The 18,829-nt window shown below is 42.4% G+C and overlaps 2 protein-coding genes and 1 long non-coding RNA gene across 6 annotated transcripts; 1 reads left to right on the forward strand and 2 right to left on the reverse strand.

Annotated features, from left to right (window-relative positions):
* Positions 1-678: 678 nt before the first annotated feature.
* On the reverse strand, positions 679-4,711 carry LOC144984377 (uncharacterized). Its single transcript, XM_078932551.1, has 3 exons — positions 4,339-4,711; positions 3,844-3,963; positions 679-3,716 (listed from the first exon to the last, which is right to left on the reverse strand). Exons 1-3 carry the CDS (start codon positions 4,562-4,564, stop codon positions 3,511-3,513), a joined length of 552 nt encoding a protein of 183 aa, XP_078788677.1. The 5' UTR covers positions 4,565-4,711; the 3' UTR covers positions 679-3,510.
* Positions 3,851-6,687, forward strand: LOC144984378 (uncharacterized). Its single transcript, XR_013648004.1, has 3 exons — positions 3,851-3,978; positions 5,946-6,016; positions 6,551-6,687. It is a non-coding gene; the product is annotated as an uncharacterized LOC144984378 (long non-coding RNA).
* tektl1 (tektin like 1) lies at positions 6,448-18,265 on the reverse strand. Of its 4 annotated transcripts, none has more exons than XM_020710400.3 (8): positions 17,876-18,265; positions 17,085-17,351; positions 16,798-16,905; positions 10,541-10,685; positions 8,987-9,153; positions 8,797-8,889; positions 8,612-8,725; positions 6,448-6,773 (listed from the first exon to the last, which is right to left on the reverse strand). In XM_020710400.3, the coding sequence occupies exons 1-8, from the start codon at positions 18,146-18,148 to the stop codon at positions 6,537-6,539; spliced, it is 1,404 nt and encodes a 467-aa protein (XP_020566059.1). In that variant the 5' UTR covers positions 18,149-18,265; the 3' UTR covers positions 6,448-6,536. The 4 variants fall into 4 exon arrangements, with proteins under 4 accessions (XP_020566059.1, XP_020566060.1, XP_020566058.1 ...); XM_020710401.3 differs by having other exon boundaries at positions 16,798-16,902; positions 17,876-18,264; XM_020710399.3 differs by having other exon boundaries at positions 8,797-8,892; positions 16,798-16,902; positions 17,876-18,263.
* Between the last annotated feature and the right edge of the window lie 564 nt (positions 18,266-18,829).

The raw sequence follows: 18,829 nt of genomic DNA on the forward strand, positions 1-18,829 counted from the left end.
GAAGCATTGGATGAAGGCGAATCAGAGTGAGGGGTTCGAACAATTTTGCTTAAAAAAAGTTTAATATAAGTTTTTTTTTTTTTTTTTTTTTAAATTTCAATTCACTCCCATGATACATGCTCGATTCCACCGCAGGTAACTATGCGTTTAAGCTCAGGTCATGGGTGTTGCAGAAGCAAACTCTTTTGCAAAATAATTTATTAGTAAAAATTAGATTTTAGGGATAATGGGTTAAATGAGCTTAAAGTTAGGAGGCAGAAATGTAAAGATTGTTCCAACTGTCCCCAGTCTCCAGATGTTAGTCACTAATTCTGTTACTGTCCCACATAAAAACACAAGAGCTTCTCAAAAGAGAAAATAGGTCTGTGAGGGACAGAATTTTTACTAAATACGTTTTTTCTGAACCATTATACAAACTCTCTTTAAACATCGTGCAATGGGATTTTCTGGGATGCTTGTTTTTTTAATTATCTATCACAGTTGAGGTGAACCTATGGTGAACATGACACAGCTCTTATTTTTTTAATTTATTTTTATTAACTTAGTCTAAATGTAGTTTATGCAAAATCAACTTTTATAATTTTCACCAGTTAAGCACTAAAACTTCACCTGTGGGCTATATTTAATGAAACATCACAAGATGAATGAAAACTTTTTTTTAAAAATTACCTCCATATCATAGAATAGAATCTTTATTTATCCCAAAGGAAATTCAATAGTGGCAAGCTGCTTATTCCACAACACCAGCACATCTCATAAAAATAAAGAAATAAAATAAAAACATTCAAATATTAAAATTTGTCAAACAGTAAACCATAAAACGACAAAGACAAAAACATTAACTAAGTTTACATTAAAAAAATAAATTATGGTTATTTGTAATGTTGTTTATTAAAGCTAAATGTTAAGGCCGTGTCAAGCAGCCACTACGTACATTTGGAGCATTTTCCACGTATGAAATTTTAGTCTTCCGTGGTCCATGCGTGACACATGCGTGATCCATGTAATTATGGCCCGCAGCAGCAGTCACTGACTGCAAGGACCATATTGTTTTCGCAGTTGGAACGACGACTTCGCCGCCTTTCAGCGAGAATTTGACCCCCGCCGCATGCTCGAAAAGTCACCAAAACGTGCACACACCTGGGATAAATTGCAAATGAATTTTCCACAAAGTCAACGTCACCCCCCCGAAGACGATGACATCACGGCCAGCGATCCCGTCAAAAAAATGAATGGGCCGAAAATCGTGTATGGGGCCGAACAAAATGTACTTCAAAATACAGCCGCGAAACCAAGACACACGTGTCGGGGATATCCCAAAGATGTTTTGAAATCAATATGGGACGGCCACACGACCTACGGCTTGGCGGCCATTTTGTGGCGAACTCTGAGAATTGGCGATTTTCGTGTTTTCCCACAATATGGGGAAAAGACACTTTTGTTTGAACGATTTTCACGCAATTGCACACACTTGCTGCCAGCTCCAGTCTACAAACACCCCAGAAGTGTCGTTGACCTTTGACCTTGGGAAAAGGCCGCCATCTGGAATTTTCTCAAAAAAGCACCTTGAGCACCAGATACAAACGAAAACTCGTCGTTGGAATTTTCATCAATCGTCTCGTAACTTTTCGGGCACCAACGGCCAGCTAGTCTGGAAAAAATGTTGGAATTAGAAGTTGTAGATTTTGAACGGCGTGCGCGTGGCGAGCTAGCAACCGTTGCCATCTTGGCTAGCTCGCACATCTTTCATCGGAATGTCGTGAAGAGGAAATATGCGATTCCTTGGCCCGCGCTGAACAAAACGATGCAACGCACGACAAGATCGATAAAGGAATGTGGGCGTGGTAAGCAAAAAACCGTCGCAAAAAAATGTGCCGACTCGGCAAAAACGAAAAAAATCGGAACTTTTCTTTTGAGAATCGACTAACGAAACCAATATACCCTTGTCCGCGATATCCAAAGGACGTTTTGAAATCATTACGGGATGGTGACACGACCTACGGTTTGGCGGCCATTTTGTGCCAAAATCTTCCATTTTGTGTTTTTCGCGTTTTTACACAATATGGAAAAATGAACTTTTTTTCGAGCGATTTTCACGAAATTTGACGCACATGTTGCTAGAGCCAGTCCACAACTACCTCTGGAGTTTCGTCCACCTTTGACCTCGGGAAAAGGCCGCCATCTTGAATTTTCTATAAAAAACGCCTTTACCCCTGGATTCAATCGTAAACTTGTCGTTGGAATTTTCCGCGATCGTCTCGAAACTTTTTGGGCATCAACGGCAAGCTACTGTGAAAACAATGTTGCAATTAGAAGTTGTAGATTTTGAACGGCGTCCGCGTGGCGAGCTCGCAAAGTGGCGCACTGTTATAACTCCCATGCATTTCAATACAATACAGTGAAAATTGAATGCATGCATTCATACCTGAAACAAATTACATTGAAAAACACTGGATATGGACATATAAGGAATGTGGGCGTGGTTAGCATAAAACCACTGTTGCTAAGGACGACAAAAAGTTTACTTTTACCGATTTGTCCGAAACTGACGTCAATCTGTTCGTCTTCTAAAGGGGACCAAAACATAAAATGGTTGCTATGGAGATAAAATAAACAAAAAAGCCGCCATTTTGGAAAAAGTGTTTTTTTTTATCAACTTATGGCATATAGCTCTCACCAATGGAGGAATGTGTTTTTCTGAATCAGTTGATGATACTGATCGCTATGCTAGCACTTTTAGCTATGTTAGCATAACTAGCATAGTTAGCATAATTAGCATTTTAGGTAATGTGTTTTTCTGAGTCAGTTGATGATGCTGATCGCTATGCTAGCACTTTTAGCCACATTAGCATAGCTAGCATAGTTAGCATAATTAGCATTTTAGGTAATGTGTTTTTCTGAGTCAGTTGATGATGCTGATCGCTATGCTGGCACTTTTAGCCACATTAGCATAGCTAGCATAGTTAGCATAATTAGCAAATCCAGCCTTTACTAGCTTTTAATTTGTGGGCGGTGAGGGCGGTGAGGGCGGTGGTGCGTAGAGTTGGGCGTGGAAGGCGGGTTGCGTCTGCGGGCCATACAACGCCGCTTGCGGCTTTAATTCATAAATGTTTCTTGCCTTCATCATTCGTGGATGTGCGCAGATGTCCATCCAAGGTTTCCACTGACGGGTCTTTACATCAATTCGGTTTTTAACTTTTCAAAATTTTTGGTCGGTTGTGTATAACTTTAATATTGCGTATTTGGCGCACATATCACGTTAAATTGCGTAATTGGCGCAGGAATCACTAATGAATTCATGCAAAATGTTCATACGTATAGACTTTTTGTGGTTTATTCGTATTTGTCCTTTGGTTTTAATGTTGTTCCTTCGTGATACATCTGTGAAAGTGTCACGCAAAGACCACAACTTTTCTCACTTTTTCCCCATTTATTCGTCATTGGTACCAAGCAAACGAGTCAAGCCCAGTGTCAGTTTTTTTGCAGATTCACTGAACTGTTGCCGCCTTTTCACCAAACTCCACAGACAGCAATCAGTGTGAATAATGTGGCAGTCCAGCGGATGGAGGCGGCTGCTGCAGCTGCGTTGCACAGGTGTGTGTTGCAGCATTCGTTGGTGAAGGTAAAGTTGAGTCCCATGGTGTATTTCTCACCTGTGACTCCACACAGGTCGGGCAGGACACAGCTCTTCTCATAAAGGACCACACGGAAGTCTCCTGCAAGTTCATCACACACATGAGAGGGAGACACCCACACCACTCGCTCTGCAGCCCCTCCCACTTCTACCTCACAGTTTTTCATTCATTCAAGTCACGCTCAGAGTCTGAGGGCGCTCCAGCTCACCTCTCTGACCCACGGCTGTGCTGGACAGGCACAGCTGTCCGGGGGGACACCTGAGAGGGAACCGGATGCAGTCCAGAGGGGAGATGGCAGGAAAGACGCAGGTGTAACAGAAGAGGGGTGCTGGAGGCCAAACAGGTTAGTTAGACACCCACAACAGAACTTAGAGGGCAAAAGGACAGAAACCATACCAGACATTAAAAACATGCCCAGATGTTTTAATAGCCTGTCAGTTCGCAGTTTATAAAATCAGATAAATCATTTGCTGAATCTATAGAAATAAAAACAAAACATTTACAAAAAAGTTCTTAATAAATACAATTAAAATGTTCCAAAAATATTGAATTATTGCTTGTTTACTATTCAACCAGTTTAATTAACAACAGTTAAATATATGCCCTTTTGGATGAAAAAACAAATTAAGAGTTGTCTATTACTACCAGAGAAAAGTAGTAAAAAAAATCTGCAGACTCTGACTCTTAATTTTTCCTTACTTACCCACTGATGGAAGCAAGCACAGAAGAAAAACTGGGCAGAGAATATTCGACATCTCAGATTGTTCAACAGAAAAAAACAATCTTCCTGCTGCAGAGTGGCTCCTAATGATCAAACTTTTTCTTGTTAGGAGTCTTCTGTTTTTATCTGGAACTTCTAAAACCAGCAGCAGGCTTGTTTTTGCAGCATGCAAGCTGCAGAGAACTGAAGATGAACAGTTTTCAGCCATCTCCAGAAAGGCTGTAAATTAGCTCCAAGAAACTCAACACCCAGAGCTTCTGATTCAATTGTGTCGTTAGTGACTTAGTTTAAAGTTTGCGGTGCTGCTGCATTCACGGACTTGTAGAGAAAACCCCCATTCACTAAAAACAGAAGAAAACCATATGGATTTTTATGCCTTTAAAAGTGAAATATACATGCATCAATGTGTATGTTGACGTTTTTCCATTTTTTGGAGGAAAAAAATCACTGGAGGTTTTCACTGGGTTCACCTAAAATGGGACAAACTTATTGAATCATGGTTTATTTCCTAATGAAAGACATGAAGTTTCTGAGAAGTCAAGTGACTTGCAGCCTCATGACTGTCCAAGCCACAAACAATGCTGCCAGTGTATAGAAAACACACCCAACCATGATGCCTCACAACCAGTTCAGGATATAAGGATGATACATTTGTCAAAGCAATCACAGATGATTTACTTCATAAAAAGATTTTAACTAAATATGTAATAACCTGCTTTAGCATGTTTTATTGTGGTCAGATGAGACCAAAATAGAACTCTTTTGGTTGCCACGTTTGGACTTGGAAGAATGCTGAGTTGCATCCCCAAAACACCAGGTCCCCTATGAAGCACGGGGGTGGAAGTATCATGCTTCATTGCAAACGGGACAGAAGGACTGATCCCTGTTACAGAAATAATGAATGCGGCCATTTATGATGGGATTTTAAGGGGAAAAAACTCCTTCCTTTAGTGAGTGCAATGAGGATAAAAATTGGATGGATCTTCCAGCATGACCATGATCACAAACACACCACCTGGGCAACAAAGGACTGGCTATGTAAAAAGCATTTCAGGGTCCTGGAGTGGTCCATAGTCTCTGGACTTCAATCCAATAGAAGATCTGTGGAGGGAGTTGAAAGTCAGTGTTGCTCAGTGGCAGCCCAACAGCACTTGAGAAGATCTGCATGGATGAATGGACCAAAGTAGCAGCTACAGTGCAAACCTGGTGAAGACCTACAGGGTCTAATCTCTGCCATTGCCAATCAGGGTTACATTACAAAGTATTGCTGTGAACTCTTGTTTTATGGCCAAATATATTTTTCCTGGACCATTATACAAAAACACTCATAATGTGATTTCCTGGATTGTTTTTTTTCTTCTAAAAACAATCAACTCTAAGAGACTTCAACTGTCTCTTACAGTTGATTGTTTTGTGTTTTTATTCTGTCTCTTACAGTTAAAGTGCACCTATAATGAACAACACAGGCCAAACTCATCTATTAAAGCGGAACAACGTCAAACTGGTGCCTGCCAAATTTTGTCCCATTGCATGGCGTAGAAGTTTCACCATGGCTCATAATAAACTAAAACTTTTGTCCATCTGTTTAGGAACCGGGGGAGCTGCATTGTGCATTTGTGGATTTGTGATGTGGAAGCTGCATGATGAAAACTACAGAGAGGTGAGTTGGGTAGCAGGACTGTGAATGTGCTGAAGGTGTGATAGAGGTGTTTAAGGTGTTTCTGCATCCAGGATAATCTCTGACCTCCATATTATTTTCTGTGATGATGGACAGACTAGTATCATGATGTTTTCAGATTATTCAAACTGAACATGCATCATTAGTCTTTTCTGGGCATCACAGTCACAAGGGGGTTTTATAACCCTGAACATATCATGCAATCTTATTCAAATTTTAGATGATAATGATTGTCTTGGTTGGAAAGGCTTTCTTCATTTTATTTGTACAGGAAATGTTTAATCCCTTAATATTTTAAAAGAGATAAGGGGGTTAATTGGAAGTTAGTAAAGAGCAATCATCATCCTTCTGATTCTGGATCAGAGTTAAAATCAGGAAGAAATAAATCAGTTATGCAACAAATGGGCCAAAAATACTGGTCTTAAATTTAATAATAGAAAGTAAACTCTACAACCAAGATGGAAACACATTAGTTCTTAAAAGAGGTAAAAGTGAAAGCATCTTATTCTCGTGTAGCTCCACCAATGGTGAGTGCTTTGGATTCAGCACGCCCCCTGCTGGAGAAACTGGACATGTCTCGCCTGTCGGCCTGCTGACGCCTCATATGGAGGATGGTCTGGTCCACCTGAGCTGCTGCTCTCTGGCTGTGCAGGTCACCCAGCAGCTGCAGGCACGCGCCCTGCAGCGCCGCCAGCTCCCCCTCACAGGATGTCAAACATCGAGTCAGCGCAGCGCTGCCCTGTGACATGCAGGAAACACGGTTCAACCTGGTGTGGTGGTTTCAGACCAAAAAGGTTACAGCGCGAGGGGTGTTAAACCACACAGGCCTTAATAAGGATATGTGTGAGCATCTGTCGTGACTTGTAAATGCATGTTAGTTTGACCTATATTCACAATACAGGCACAAAAAAGTTAAAAAAAGTTCCACATAATTAAAAATGTTTGCAGGTCCCAACCAAAAAATCGCAGCAACCTTTTTTTTAAAAGGACAATTTTGCACTCTGTGTCCTAGACATTTATACAACAATTTGACCTTTTCTTACAGATCCATTGGTCTGATTTGCATCAGCATTAGTTTCATTTTTGTCAACATCCATCCATCCATTTTGTGACATATTCAGAGCAGGAAAAACCCAAAGGCCAGCTGGCCAGCTGAGAGATAAAGTACAGCTATAGCTTTGAATAGCTACATTAACAGTAAAGGCGGAAATCGTGGTCCACTTGGCTGCCTCAGTATCTGGTTGAAGCTCTCCCAGGTGTGGACATTGAAGTGGGGTCAGCCTGAAATTCCCACAGTTGGAAGAGACCCACGATAAGTTTTTTGGATTGACTGGCCTTCTCTGCCAGTCAATCCAATTTACCAGCAGATGGTGATCAGTTACAAGCTCCTCTCCCCTCTTCACCTGAATGTCCAAGACACACGGCCAAAGGTCAAATGACACAACTAAAGTTGACTAACAAACACCTGTCAAGTGTACACAAATGAACACCCTTGTGCTTGATCGTGGTGTTCATCATAGACAAAATTTGACTGCCACAAAAGTTAACCTTTAATACTGGAGATGTCACTGGCTATGCCTAAATAACCCATGCTCTTTGACATACTGTAACTCTTCAACGTTTACACGGTCAATGTGAATCAGCTGATTCTGACGTGGGGAAAAGCAGCTTTTCCTATTGTTTTTGCACTGATAATGCTATGTTTAAGGACTTGCTATGTGCACACCGGGAATGTGACATGCATTCAAAAATGCGCTAAAAGCGCATACAAAGATGCACGTTCAGTCCATGGTGTTCACACTGGACCAGCAGGGAGAAGATCGTTCTTTCTTACTGTTTTTCTACTATTTACTAGCAAATGCCTGCCACCTACAGTTGGTAGAGACTTGGTATGAAATGACAAAGTGGTACAAATCTTGCTCCAGGCTTTTTCTTTCAATGCTCTACTTCAATACATGAAAAACTTGGTGTCATATAATTCTGGCGGGGCACAAACTGCAGCTACTAATTTCTCCTCAATGATCAATTTTCAAACAGTTGGCACTTCCATGAATCCCTACCAAATCCGAGTCCCTGATTGGTCAAAATTCAACCTGGTTTTACCTCAATGCATATTTAATGGACTCCACTTCTATATATGGAGCCCAAAAGCGGTCCTAAAAATTTGAGTAGGTATGTGCAAGCGCAAGAGTTTTGAATGCAGAAGCCCGAACGTTTAATTCTACACATTCACATAGAATTTCCATCGGAAATGGTTGCTTGAACATGCATAGCAGAGAGCGGGTGTGAATGTAGTTAAACAGCTCATGCTTTAATGTTTTGGAGATAAATGCATGGAAGCAGACAAAAAATTGTTTGGAGAGAGGAGGGACAGTGATGATGTGGGTAAAAAAAGAATGCAGAGGTTGGAGAAAACCAAAGAGCAAGGTCATTGAGAATGAGAAGGTGGCTGGTGTGATGGAGGAAGATGCAGAGGAGAATGTGATGGAGGAAGATGAGTTGCTGCGGCGACCTCCATAGTAAAGAGACCCTCCAAATGGCAAAGAAGGCCACAGGTTGTTTGGAAGCAGGACTTACTTGAGCAATGTGAGCGGCTTCAGGGAGTCGCATTGCTGCGTGTCGCTGATAAACCTGCACCAGAGGCCTGTTGAGCTTCTCCCGGGTCAGTGTGTCACTGTTGTACTCTGGACCCTTTAACCAGATGAAGAGATAAAACAGTGTCTCCTCCTGTTTTCTCTGAGTCTCTGAAGTTTGACACAGACCTGCACTCTTCCTCGGCTGTAAATGATGGATTTTATCTCCCTCTGCTTGCGTGACACAGCCTGCCTGGTGGCTGCACGGGTCAGCGCCAGGCTCTGCTGCAAAAAAAAACCCACAAGTTGTGATATTGCGACACACTGAAGAGCATTTGAACTCAAACGTTCATGCTATCAGCTCAGTGTGGGAGTGCACCTGGACTCCGTCAGCCTCTGCGACCTTCTGCAGAAGGCTATCGTTGACGGAAAGGTGAGCCGCGTTCTGCCTGCTGGTGGCGCTGCTCAGCGTCTGCCTGATTCTCTGCCTCAGAAGCTGCGATTGCTGGACTGCCAGCGAAGAAGACTCCAGAACCTGTTTACACTCTGAGAAAGTGAACTCCTCTTAAATAAATTTCATTTTAGAAGGACGGCCAGCACTCGAAGGCCCACTGTGATCCTTCAGCTAAATGCTGCAACCAAAGTTCTTCATCGCTGTCTGTTTAAAATTAAGGTAGCTAAAGCTTTGTATAAGAAAGCTTCTTCATATGTACATTTTCCAAACAGGAAACTTTGTTCTCAATCTTTGTTTCAAGAATTTTCTCAACCACAATGGGGGACAGAGCCTTCAGCTATCAGGCTCCTCCTATTTAGTGGAAATAACTCCCTGTTTAAATTCAGAAGGCAGACTCAATGCCTGTTAGATTACAGGTAATCCAGAATCAGTTTAAACAGCCAAGGGTCATTTCAGAATGAACTAGGCGTTCGTCTCGCAGAGCATCTTCCCATTCATCTGCTCTCCTTTTCAACTGTTTCATTCATAAAGTTCCTCATGAGCATCACTTTTGTTTCAGAGGTTCCAGTGTTTTTGTTCCTTCCCGACTCTCTCAGACTCCAGCTGAATCTGTTCTGATGGTTGTCCTCTAACATTTCTCCTGGATTAAGTTTTAAGAATCTTCATTTATCTCAAATTAACTAGATTAGATCATGAAAACATTTTAGATTCAAACTTTTTTTTATTTTATTATGAGTTGGCACTTTATAAATAAACTTCTACCACGAGGTCAGCTAAAGGTTGCAAAAAAGCAAGTTTGCTTCATGCTTGACTTCAGTTGAAACATGCTTTTTCAAAATAAATCATTTAAAGTAAATGTAGCATTTTGGATCAAACCTGGAGTTTTTTTTTTTTTTTTTAGGTTGAGACAAAAGCTCGATGGGTGTGAACAATGACAAAATGATACTTAAATTAAGCTTAAATTTCTCTGAAAATCATACCAAAAGTTTTTTAATGTGATTGACTCACTAGCAAATTAGAATTTTAGCCATTTTCAAGCCAATGTTTAAGTGCTACTTTTTCAAGATCAAGGTAAAGAAAAATTGATTTCTTTCATCCTCCTGTGGTAAATGTGGTAAAATAACTGTCCTCCAGTGATTTATTCCAGCATGACATCAGTGTTACACTGTGATTTGTGGTCCTTTGATAACCTTTAATCAGTTTAGGTGATCTTGGAAACAAAAAAACATTGTCCCTCTATGATTAAAGGAAAACTGACAACACAAAATCCTATTTAATGCTGAATAAAATAAAGTACTCTTTATTGAATTACAGTAATACACTGATTTGATGAAGTGAAGTCTTGAAGAAGACATTTGAGGCGTTTGCACCTCAAAGCTGAAATCTAAACCTTTTTGTCATGTGATGAACATTTAATACCATCAAATACAATTACGGATTCACAGTTGTCAATCTGCAGGTCTGTCTGACAGTACATACTTGGCGTGAAGGAGCTGTTGGGGAGGGTTTGCATGTGATCGGTGGCGCCGTGGAGTCCTGCAGAGCCGCTGCGGGGCAGCAGCTCCAACACTTGTGCCCGCTCAGAGGCGCAGGCCAGCAGCCGCCTGCTGCTCTCACCCAGAGCCTGAAAGAGGCTTGAGGAGATTAGTTTTCCAAGAAGCCTTTCAGTCCACGGTGTGTTGTCGCAGGGAGTTAACTTTTCTGTAATCATTCACACCTCCAAGATGGTTCCGGTGATAAGAAAGCAACGCCAAAAGCCAAGCCATTTACAACATGTTACCAAAACAATTGATGTTTGAATAGATGAGACCAAAGCTGAATGTGCATCCAAGTGTGAACACAGCATCACAGCTCTTGTACGATACATGAAACACTCTGTCATATATTTCCGTCCTTTATAAATAATTTCACCCTCATGATCAATTAGCGTTTCCTTGAATTAAAAAGAATTCCGAGTCCCTGATTGGTTAAAGTTCAATCTTGTTTAACTTTCAATGGGCGTTCAATGGATGCTCGTTTTGTACAAAAACTGTCGTAGAACCTTTCATAGGGACAAAACAAGAGCTTTGAAAGCGAAAGCCTGAAACGTGCATTTACACGCAATGTATAGACTTTTATTGGAAGTGGTCACTTGACCGCACATTGCAGAGGACAGTGTGTAGTTTAACCCTGGAGCACCATCGCGAGTGATTTTCCACGGGATTTTTTGTTCTCAAATTCCTAATGTTTTTCAGTAATTTTTGAGCATGTTTTTAGGAACTTCCTATGTTTTTCTTTTTCATTTTGATACACACACCACAGTTTAAAATAAAAGAACCACTCTAACTTCCTGTGACGTCATTTCCGGGTGAGCTATTCCCAGTGCTAGCTGTGTGACTGCTGTCCTCTTGTTTGGCATTAGCCTTACTACTATTGCTTACTCTAAGGGTTATCTGGGTTAATATTCACATCTAGTACCTTTTATTAGCGAATTCACCACTGTTAAACCGCTTGCTGTTCACTTTTCTCATTTTGCTAAATAAACCACTTCTCTTTACTTAAACACCGCTAGCCTTAGCTTAGAACCTAGTATGGCCACCACCACTCCTTCCGCCTCTCCTCCTCTCTCCTGCCCCATGTGCCATATGTTTAGTGATGATCCTGCGTCCTTTAGTGAAGATAGGGGTAGGTGTGTTAAGTGTAGTCTTGTGTTAGACTTGGAGGCCAGGGTGGAGCAGTTAGAAGCGCGGCTCCGCACAGTGGAAGCTAAGCCGGCTAGCCAGGTCGTTACTCGTAACGCGGGCCGCGCTACCAGGGCTAACTTAGCTAGCACCCCAGCGCCCTCCCAACAGCCGGGAGACAGTCAGGGGTTTGTACCGGTTGGGAGGAAACATAGTGCTAAACGCAAAAACTTAGAGCACCCGAGACTCCACGTTAGTAATAGGTTCTCCCCCCTCAGCGACACACCCGCTGAACACTCAACTCTGGTTATAGGCTCTTCTGAAGTTAGAAACGTGGAGCTCCCAGCGGCTACTGTCAGGTGTTATCCGGGGGCCAGAGTTGGTGACATCGAGGGGAACCTTAGGATGTTAGCTCAGAGTAAGTCCAGGTTCCGTCGAGTCGTGATTCACGCAGGCGGTAATGATGCCCGACGGAGACAGTCAGAGGTGGTTAAGTTAAACGTAACTTCGGTGTGTAAACTGGCTAAGACGATGTCCGACACTGTAATTTTCTCTGGTCCCCTGCCGAACTTAGTCAATGATGAAATGTACAGCCGCTTTTCATCATTTAACCGCTGGCTTTCTAGATGGTGCCCAGAAAACGGCGTTGGTTTTGTGGATAACTGGAGCGCGTTTTGGGGGAAGCCCGGTCTCATGCGGAGAGACGGCGTCCATCCCACTCGGGACGGTGCCGCTCTTCTTTCTAGAAACATTTCTGCTAGCCTTAGTCTGTTAACCTGACAATCCAGAGACGAGACCCGGGCGCAGAGCAGCAGTGTAAAACGCTCCTCTGAGCCTCCCTTAGGGTTAGTGCCGGTGCAAAACCCATGCAGGGAAAGTCAAGCAGGTCCTAGCTTTAGCTTATGTGCTGAAAGACAAATGAAAGGAGCGCGTCATAGAAACCTTACAGTGACAGACAGCAGTTCTCACAAGCAGAATTATGATGTCATTAAATGCGGTTTATTAAACATTCGATCCATTTCCTCCAAGTCCCTCTTAGTCAACGAGTTAATTACTGATAACAATCTTAGTCTTTTAGCCTTAACAGAAACTTGGCTCCATCAGGATGACTATGTTAGATTGAATGAAGCAACCCCCCCCACTTATGCTAACTATCAGAAATCCAGGATTTCAGGGAAAGGAGGTGGTTTGGCAGTAATATCACAGTCTAGCTTACTTCTCAGCCCTAAAGTTAAAAATGCTTATAATTCATTTGAAAGCATCATATTGTCTTTAAGTCACCCAAACAGGAAAACTCGAAAACCTGTTTTACTCATAATTATTTATCGCCCCCCCGGCCCATATTCAGAATTTTTAACTGAGTTTTCCGACTTCCTATCGACTATTGTCTTAGATTCTGATCAAATTATAATATTAGGGGATTTTAATATTCATGTTGATGACCCCAGTGACTGCCTAGGAAAGGCTTTTGCAGCTTTATTAGATGATGTTGGTTTCACCCAAAGTGTGAATGAACCCACTCACTGTCATAAGCACACCCTGGACCTTGTTCTAACCCATGGGATAGAGATCAGCCAGCTGAGTGTCCTTCCTCTTAACCCCATCATTTCTGATCACTTTCTGATTACCTTCCAGCTTACACTGGAACATCCTTCTGCCCCAGTGAATAAGAAACAGCTTAGAAGAATCTTAACTGACCGTTCTGTGTCTGAGTTTAAACACACAGTTCAGCCAGTACTTAGTGATATTCTGAGAAAATACTCTGAGACCAGCTCCCATAGTATCAGTCCTAGTATAAATGACCACTTTGTTAATGATGCCTTACAAGCCCTCAGGAGTACACTCGATGTTGTTGCCCCCTTGAAACCTAAGTTCGTCAGACAAAACCGAGTAGCACCGTGGTTTAACGCTGAAACTCGTTCTCTTAAACGAGAAACCCGTAAGTTGGAAAGAGAATGGCGCCGCTCCGGTTCAGAGCAGTCTCTGGATATCTGGAAACATAGCCTATTAAATTATAAAAAAGCTCTGCGTAGAGCTAGAAGCCAGTACTATTCAACCTTAATATCAGAGAATGGAAACAATCCAAGATTTCTTTTTAGCACTATAGCTAAATTAACTCGCAGTCAGAGCTCAGTAGAACCACATGTTCCTGTTTCTCTCAGCTCTGATGATTTTCTTACATTTTTCGATAGTAAAATCTCAAATATTAGACATAAGTTAAATCAAGTTATTCCTACTATCAGCCCAGAACAGGCTGAAGCGGTAGAAATGGAGGCATCCATAGAAACCTCTGTAACATTAGACTGCTTCACTGCTGTGGATCAAGCGGAAATAACATCAATTATTACGTCCTCCAAATCCTCAACGTGTCTGTTAGACCCAATTCCCACTAGACTTTTTAAAGAAACTTTTCCCCTAATTAATGATCCCATATTAACAATGATAAATGCCTCTCTGGAAACGGGTTACGTGCCACAGTCTTTTAAATATGCAGTTGTTAAACCTCTTCTGAAAAAGCCCAGTTTGGATCCTAGCATCTTGGCCAACTATAGACCGATATCAAACCTGCCCTTTATTTCTAAAATCCTAGAAAGAGTTGTAGTTAAGCAGCTTTACTGCCACCTACAGGACAACAGCCACTTTGAAGACTTTCAGTCGGGGTTTAGACCTCACCACAGTACGGAAACTGCACTAGTTAGAGTCTCTAATGACTTGTTATTGGCCTCAGAAAAGGGACTACTTTCTATTCTGGTCCTGTTGGACCTCAGTGCTGCCTTTGACACTATCGACCATGGTATTTTACTCCATAGATTAGAGCAGGACATAGGGATCAGAGGATCTGCTCTCCAGTGGTTTAAATCCTATCTGTCTGATAGGTATCAGTTCGTTAATGTAAATGGCCATTCCTCTCAGTGCACTCGAGTCAACTATGGAGTCCCACAGGGCTCAGTCTTGGGACCGATCCTGTTTACGCTTTATATGTTACCCCTAGGAAACATAATCAGGAAACACAGCATTAATTTTCATTGTTATGCCGACGATACGCAGTTGTATTTATCCATGAAGCCTGACCAGAATGACCAGATAGAGAAACTGAACGCCTGCATCAGTGACATCAAGACCTGGATGACAATTAATTACCTCCTCTTGAACCCAGAAAAAACTGAGGTCATTATAATTGGTCCTAAAAACCTCAGAGATGCTTTGTCTGCTCAGATAGTCTCCCTGGATGGTATAAGTATAGCCCCCAATTCCACAGTTAGAAACCTTGGGGTTTTACTTGACCAGGATTTATCATTTAAGGCTCATATATCTCAGGCGTGTAGAACTGCCTTTTTTCACCTGCGGAATATTGCTAAGATCAGAAATATACTTTCTAAGAGTGATGCTGAAAAACTCATCCATGCATTTGTTACGTCGAGGCTGGATTACTGTAACTCCTTGTTAGCAGCGTGTCCTAAGAGTTCCTTAAGAAGTCTCCAGCTTGTTCAGAACGCAGCTGCTAGATTGTTAGCTGGAACCAGCAGAAGAGATCACATCACTCCTGTGTTAGTTTCGCTCCATTGGCTCCCAGTTGATTCTAGAATTAAGTTCAAGATCCTCCTGTTAACCTATAAGGCCTTACATGGAATGGCCCCGTCCTATATTAAGGACCTCATAGTCCCTTACCAACCAATCAGAACACTTCGCTCGCAAAATGCAGGACTGCTTGTGGTTCCTAGAATTGGTAAAAGTACGGTTGGAGGTAGAGCGTTTAGCCACCAAGCCCCTGTCTTATGGAATAAACTCCCAGCTCATATAAGAGAGGCCGACTCAGTTTCTACATTCAAAGCTAGACTGAAAACATTCCTCTTTGGACAGGCTTATTGTCAGACTAGTTAGTATTCAGAGATTATTTAACTTAATGTTAGTTTGTTTAAATTAAACTTAATAATAACTATTTCTTTTAAAAGGCTGCTAGAAGTTGAAGCTGGGGTAACTATGGTACACTGGGGTTCTGTCCTCTTTCCTTTTTTACTTCTACCCTTCCTCTCCTCTATTCTTGATCATAATTTATCATTTAGTTCTCCATGCCTCTGTTTGGTGCAGTGCGATTCATGTATTGTCCCTCTTTTCCTCTCCCCTCCTGGGGAGTGGGAGTGCTTCCAGACTCCAGTTGGCTCATCCGTGCTCCAGTTCCTGACCGTTTACCTCGCCTTTGCTCCTGCTCCTACACCTGGCTGTGGATCCTGCCTCTGGCTCATCTCTGGCTCGTCTCTGCTCTGTACCTGACCGAGTACCTCGTCTCTGCTCCTGCTCCTACACCTGGCTGTGGTTCCTGTCTCCGGCTCGACTCGCGCCTTTGACTGTCCCGATAACCACGGCTGGATGAAGCTCGTCTGCTGGACTTTTATATATGTAGTTGTAGATTTAGATAAGTTAATTCTTCTCTAAGATTTCTGGTAAATCGCCTGTCCGTCCTGGGGGAGGATCCCTCCTTCATGTGGGCACCCCTGAGGTTTCTTCGTTTTTTCCGGAATCCGGTTTTTTTGGGAGTTTTTCCTTACCGCGAAGGGGGGTCTAAGGGCAGGGATGCCAGTATAGCTTAGTCAGTTTGTTAGTTCATTTTAGTATTTTTCTATTGAACTATTTGTATTCGTGATCCTTTTGATTTCATGTTTTACTTCGAAGCCCATCGAGACGACTGTTGTTGTGATTTTGGGCTATACAAATAAAATTGAATTGAATTGAATTAATTTATCATGTGTTGTCATGTTTTGTCTATTTTTTATGACAAGTACTTTTGGTAAATTATATCGGGTAAAATTTACCCCGCAAAAGTGATGGTGGGTGCAACTTTTTTTTATTGTGAAAGTGTTCTAGGGTTAAGGGTACGTAAGAGTAAAGTAGGTGAGACATATGGATTTTGCCTTTTGTCAACCCCCATATGGGTTTAATGTAACAAAGATATAAGGACGTTTAAAATCTACAAATGAATGTATATAACGCAAACTGTCAGTGGATCAGGAATGAAGAGTTTTGATGACTTCGGAGTCATCTGTTTTGTTGGAAAGAACAGCATCATCGTGGAGTCACCTGCAGCTGGGTCCTTGTGTTTCCCAGCACTTCCTCCAGATCCAGTTTCAGCTCAGTCAGTTCTTTCCTCTCCCACAACAACAAGCTGTCAGCACCGTCTTTCTCCTGCTGGAGGGACAGGAGGGGTGCAATACAATTGTGTAATTCCATGTTTGCATTTATTCTGCATCTGCATGAAACATTTTTGGAGTTATTATGATAAGGGATGGGGTAAACTGTCTGTCTGTCTGTCAGCCAGCTGTTTCCACAGAAAAACTATCAGCAGTGGTGTTCGTGAGCCCACCCACCGTATTGACGGGGGCCGGCCGTTTGCTCCTGGCCTCCCGGCTTCTCCTGTTAACGGCCAGGTCGGTCCTGAGGCCCCGCAGTGCCCTCTCCAGGTGGCCCCGCTCCCCTTGCAGCTTGGTGACCTCCTCTGTCACCCTGCCAGCCTGGCGCTGCAGCTGAGCCTCCACCTCCCGCACCTCCCGCATGTACCGGCTGGCCATGGCAGAGCTGGCTGCTGTGCACCGCTCACGCAAGCCAGGAGGAGGGAACATGGCAGGAGATCCCTTCTGAGGATGAAAGAAAAAACACGGTTGAACTGAAGCAATAAGATGGCATGGGGGTGGAAGTATTTTCCCTTGCGCTATCTTGTGGGGTCCAGGGTCATCTGGACCCCAGACACAGTGCGCTAAACCTCTTTTTTTCAACGATTCTTGATCTTCACTGGTGTCCATGGATTACATGAAATCCTCTCCATCTTTATCCACCTTTATAGGGATAACACGTCAATGTAAGGGTGGGTCATCTGGACCCAACAAGATAGCACAAGGGTTATGGGGCTTTTGAGATTTGGACAACTTTTTATTGGGAAGGTGTTTTACTTCCTGCGACATTTTAAGCAATTATTTCAAGCAAGTTCATTCATGTTTTACTTTACATTTACTGTGAGTGAACCTGCCCCCACCTGTGAATCAAAATGCAGACACTATTTCTGCTCCACATAGCTCAGATTCAGGTTATCTTAACTAGGTAAACTTAAACTTTAAGTTTACCTAGTTAAGATAACCCGACACTAGTGTCGTGCGTCTCTCACCGTCACGGCTGCAGTTCGGGCTCTGGTCTGCTTCTTGCTGCAGATCGAGTCACGACTCTCTGCGCATTTCACCGCCCGGATCTTATCAGTGGACGCTTCTTGCATTAATCTCTGGGGGAAACCGGCGCTCAGAGGCCGCCTGCAAGCCGCCGACAGCCCCGCTCCAGTCTGCCGGACCAGGTGCTCCGCCCGCCGGATGGACTGCACCGTTCTCTCGCGCCAGGACGGCGGCCCAAAAGAGCCGGAACCGACGGGGACCGACTGAAGCTGCATTTAGGAGCAAATCCAGAAACGTATCTTTGTGGTTATAAACGGCTTTGGCGCAGTTTGTAACCACGCACTACTTTGTGTGATGCCTCATCTCCATGGCAACAAACAGGGAACCGGAAATACGACCCGCTGGATGACTACGTTTACCTGTAGGGAGGGGGATCTGACAGTTTATTGTCTCTGGCTGATAAAAAAAGAAAAGAATCCTATCAATTACAAAAAAAAAAAAATAAATACAAATAAAGGCTTGTGGTTTTTGTTCCTTCATGCACTTTGTTTTTTTTCTGTTCAATGTTGGTAAATTAGCTGCATTTAAGTCAGTATTTGCTCTCATGAGACTAAAAATGCAAAAAAAGACTCAAAGCTAAAAGGGACAAAAATGAGGAAATTTAGAAAAACAACAAATCATACTTGGAAATAAAAAAAAACAGTCTAAAGTAGAAGGGAACATTTAAACATTTTTAAAAAATCACAGATCATTGATGTGAAAAATGAGAAGTTCTAAAGCACTCACTTGGCATGGATCCAGATCGTTACTTTTTCAAAAACTAAACAAGAACTAATGATTAAAGTAATGTCCAAAGGGGCTCTTAGAAAATGTAGCAAATTTTCAAAGAATGAAGAGTTAACGTCCAAAAAGCTGTATTTAAAAAATACAAATAAAAAAAATAAAAAAATCACAGA

Source organism: Oryzias latipes, chromosome 16 (genome assembly GCF_053564925.1).
Source record: "Oryzias latipes strain Hd-rR chromosome 16, Olatipes_Hd-rR_3.1".
Lineage (NCBI taxonomy): Eukaryota > Metazoa > Chordata > Actinopteri > Beloniformes > Adrianichthyidae > Oryzias > Oryzias latipes.

Bases quoted from the DNA above. Each gene is read 5' to 3' on its own strand.
- LOC144984377 (XM_078932551.1), bottom strand. From the start codon at position 4,564: ATGGCTGAAAACTGTTCATCTTCAGTTCTCTGCAGCTTGCATGCTGCA. The intron at 3,964-4,338 runs GTAAGTAAGGAA...TTTGGCCTCCAG, and splicing joins GTGCTTGCTTCCATCAGTGG to CACCCCTCTTCTGTTACACC. The intron at 3,717-3,843 runs GTGAGCTGGAGC...ATGAACTTGCAG, and splicing joins CACAGCCGTGGGTCAGAGAG to GAGACTTCCGTGTGGTCCTT.
- tektl1 (XM_020710398.3), bottom strand. From the start codon at position 18,148: ATGCAGCTTCAGTCGGTCCCCGTCGGTTCCGGCTCTTTTGGGCCGCCG. The intron at 16,906-17,084 runs GTGGGTGGGCTC...CTGTCCCTCCAG, and splicing joins GGCCGGCCCCCGTCAATACG to CAGGAGAAAGACGGTGCTGA. The intron at 8,893-8,986 runs GTGCACTCCCAC...TTTTTTTTGCAG, and splicing joins CAGAGGCTGACGGAGTCCAG to CAGAGCCTGGCGCTGACCCG.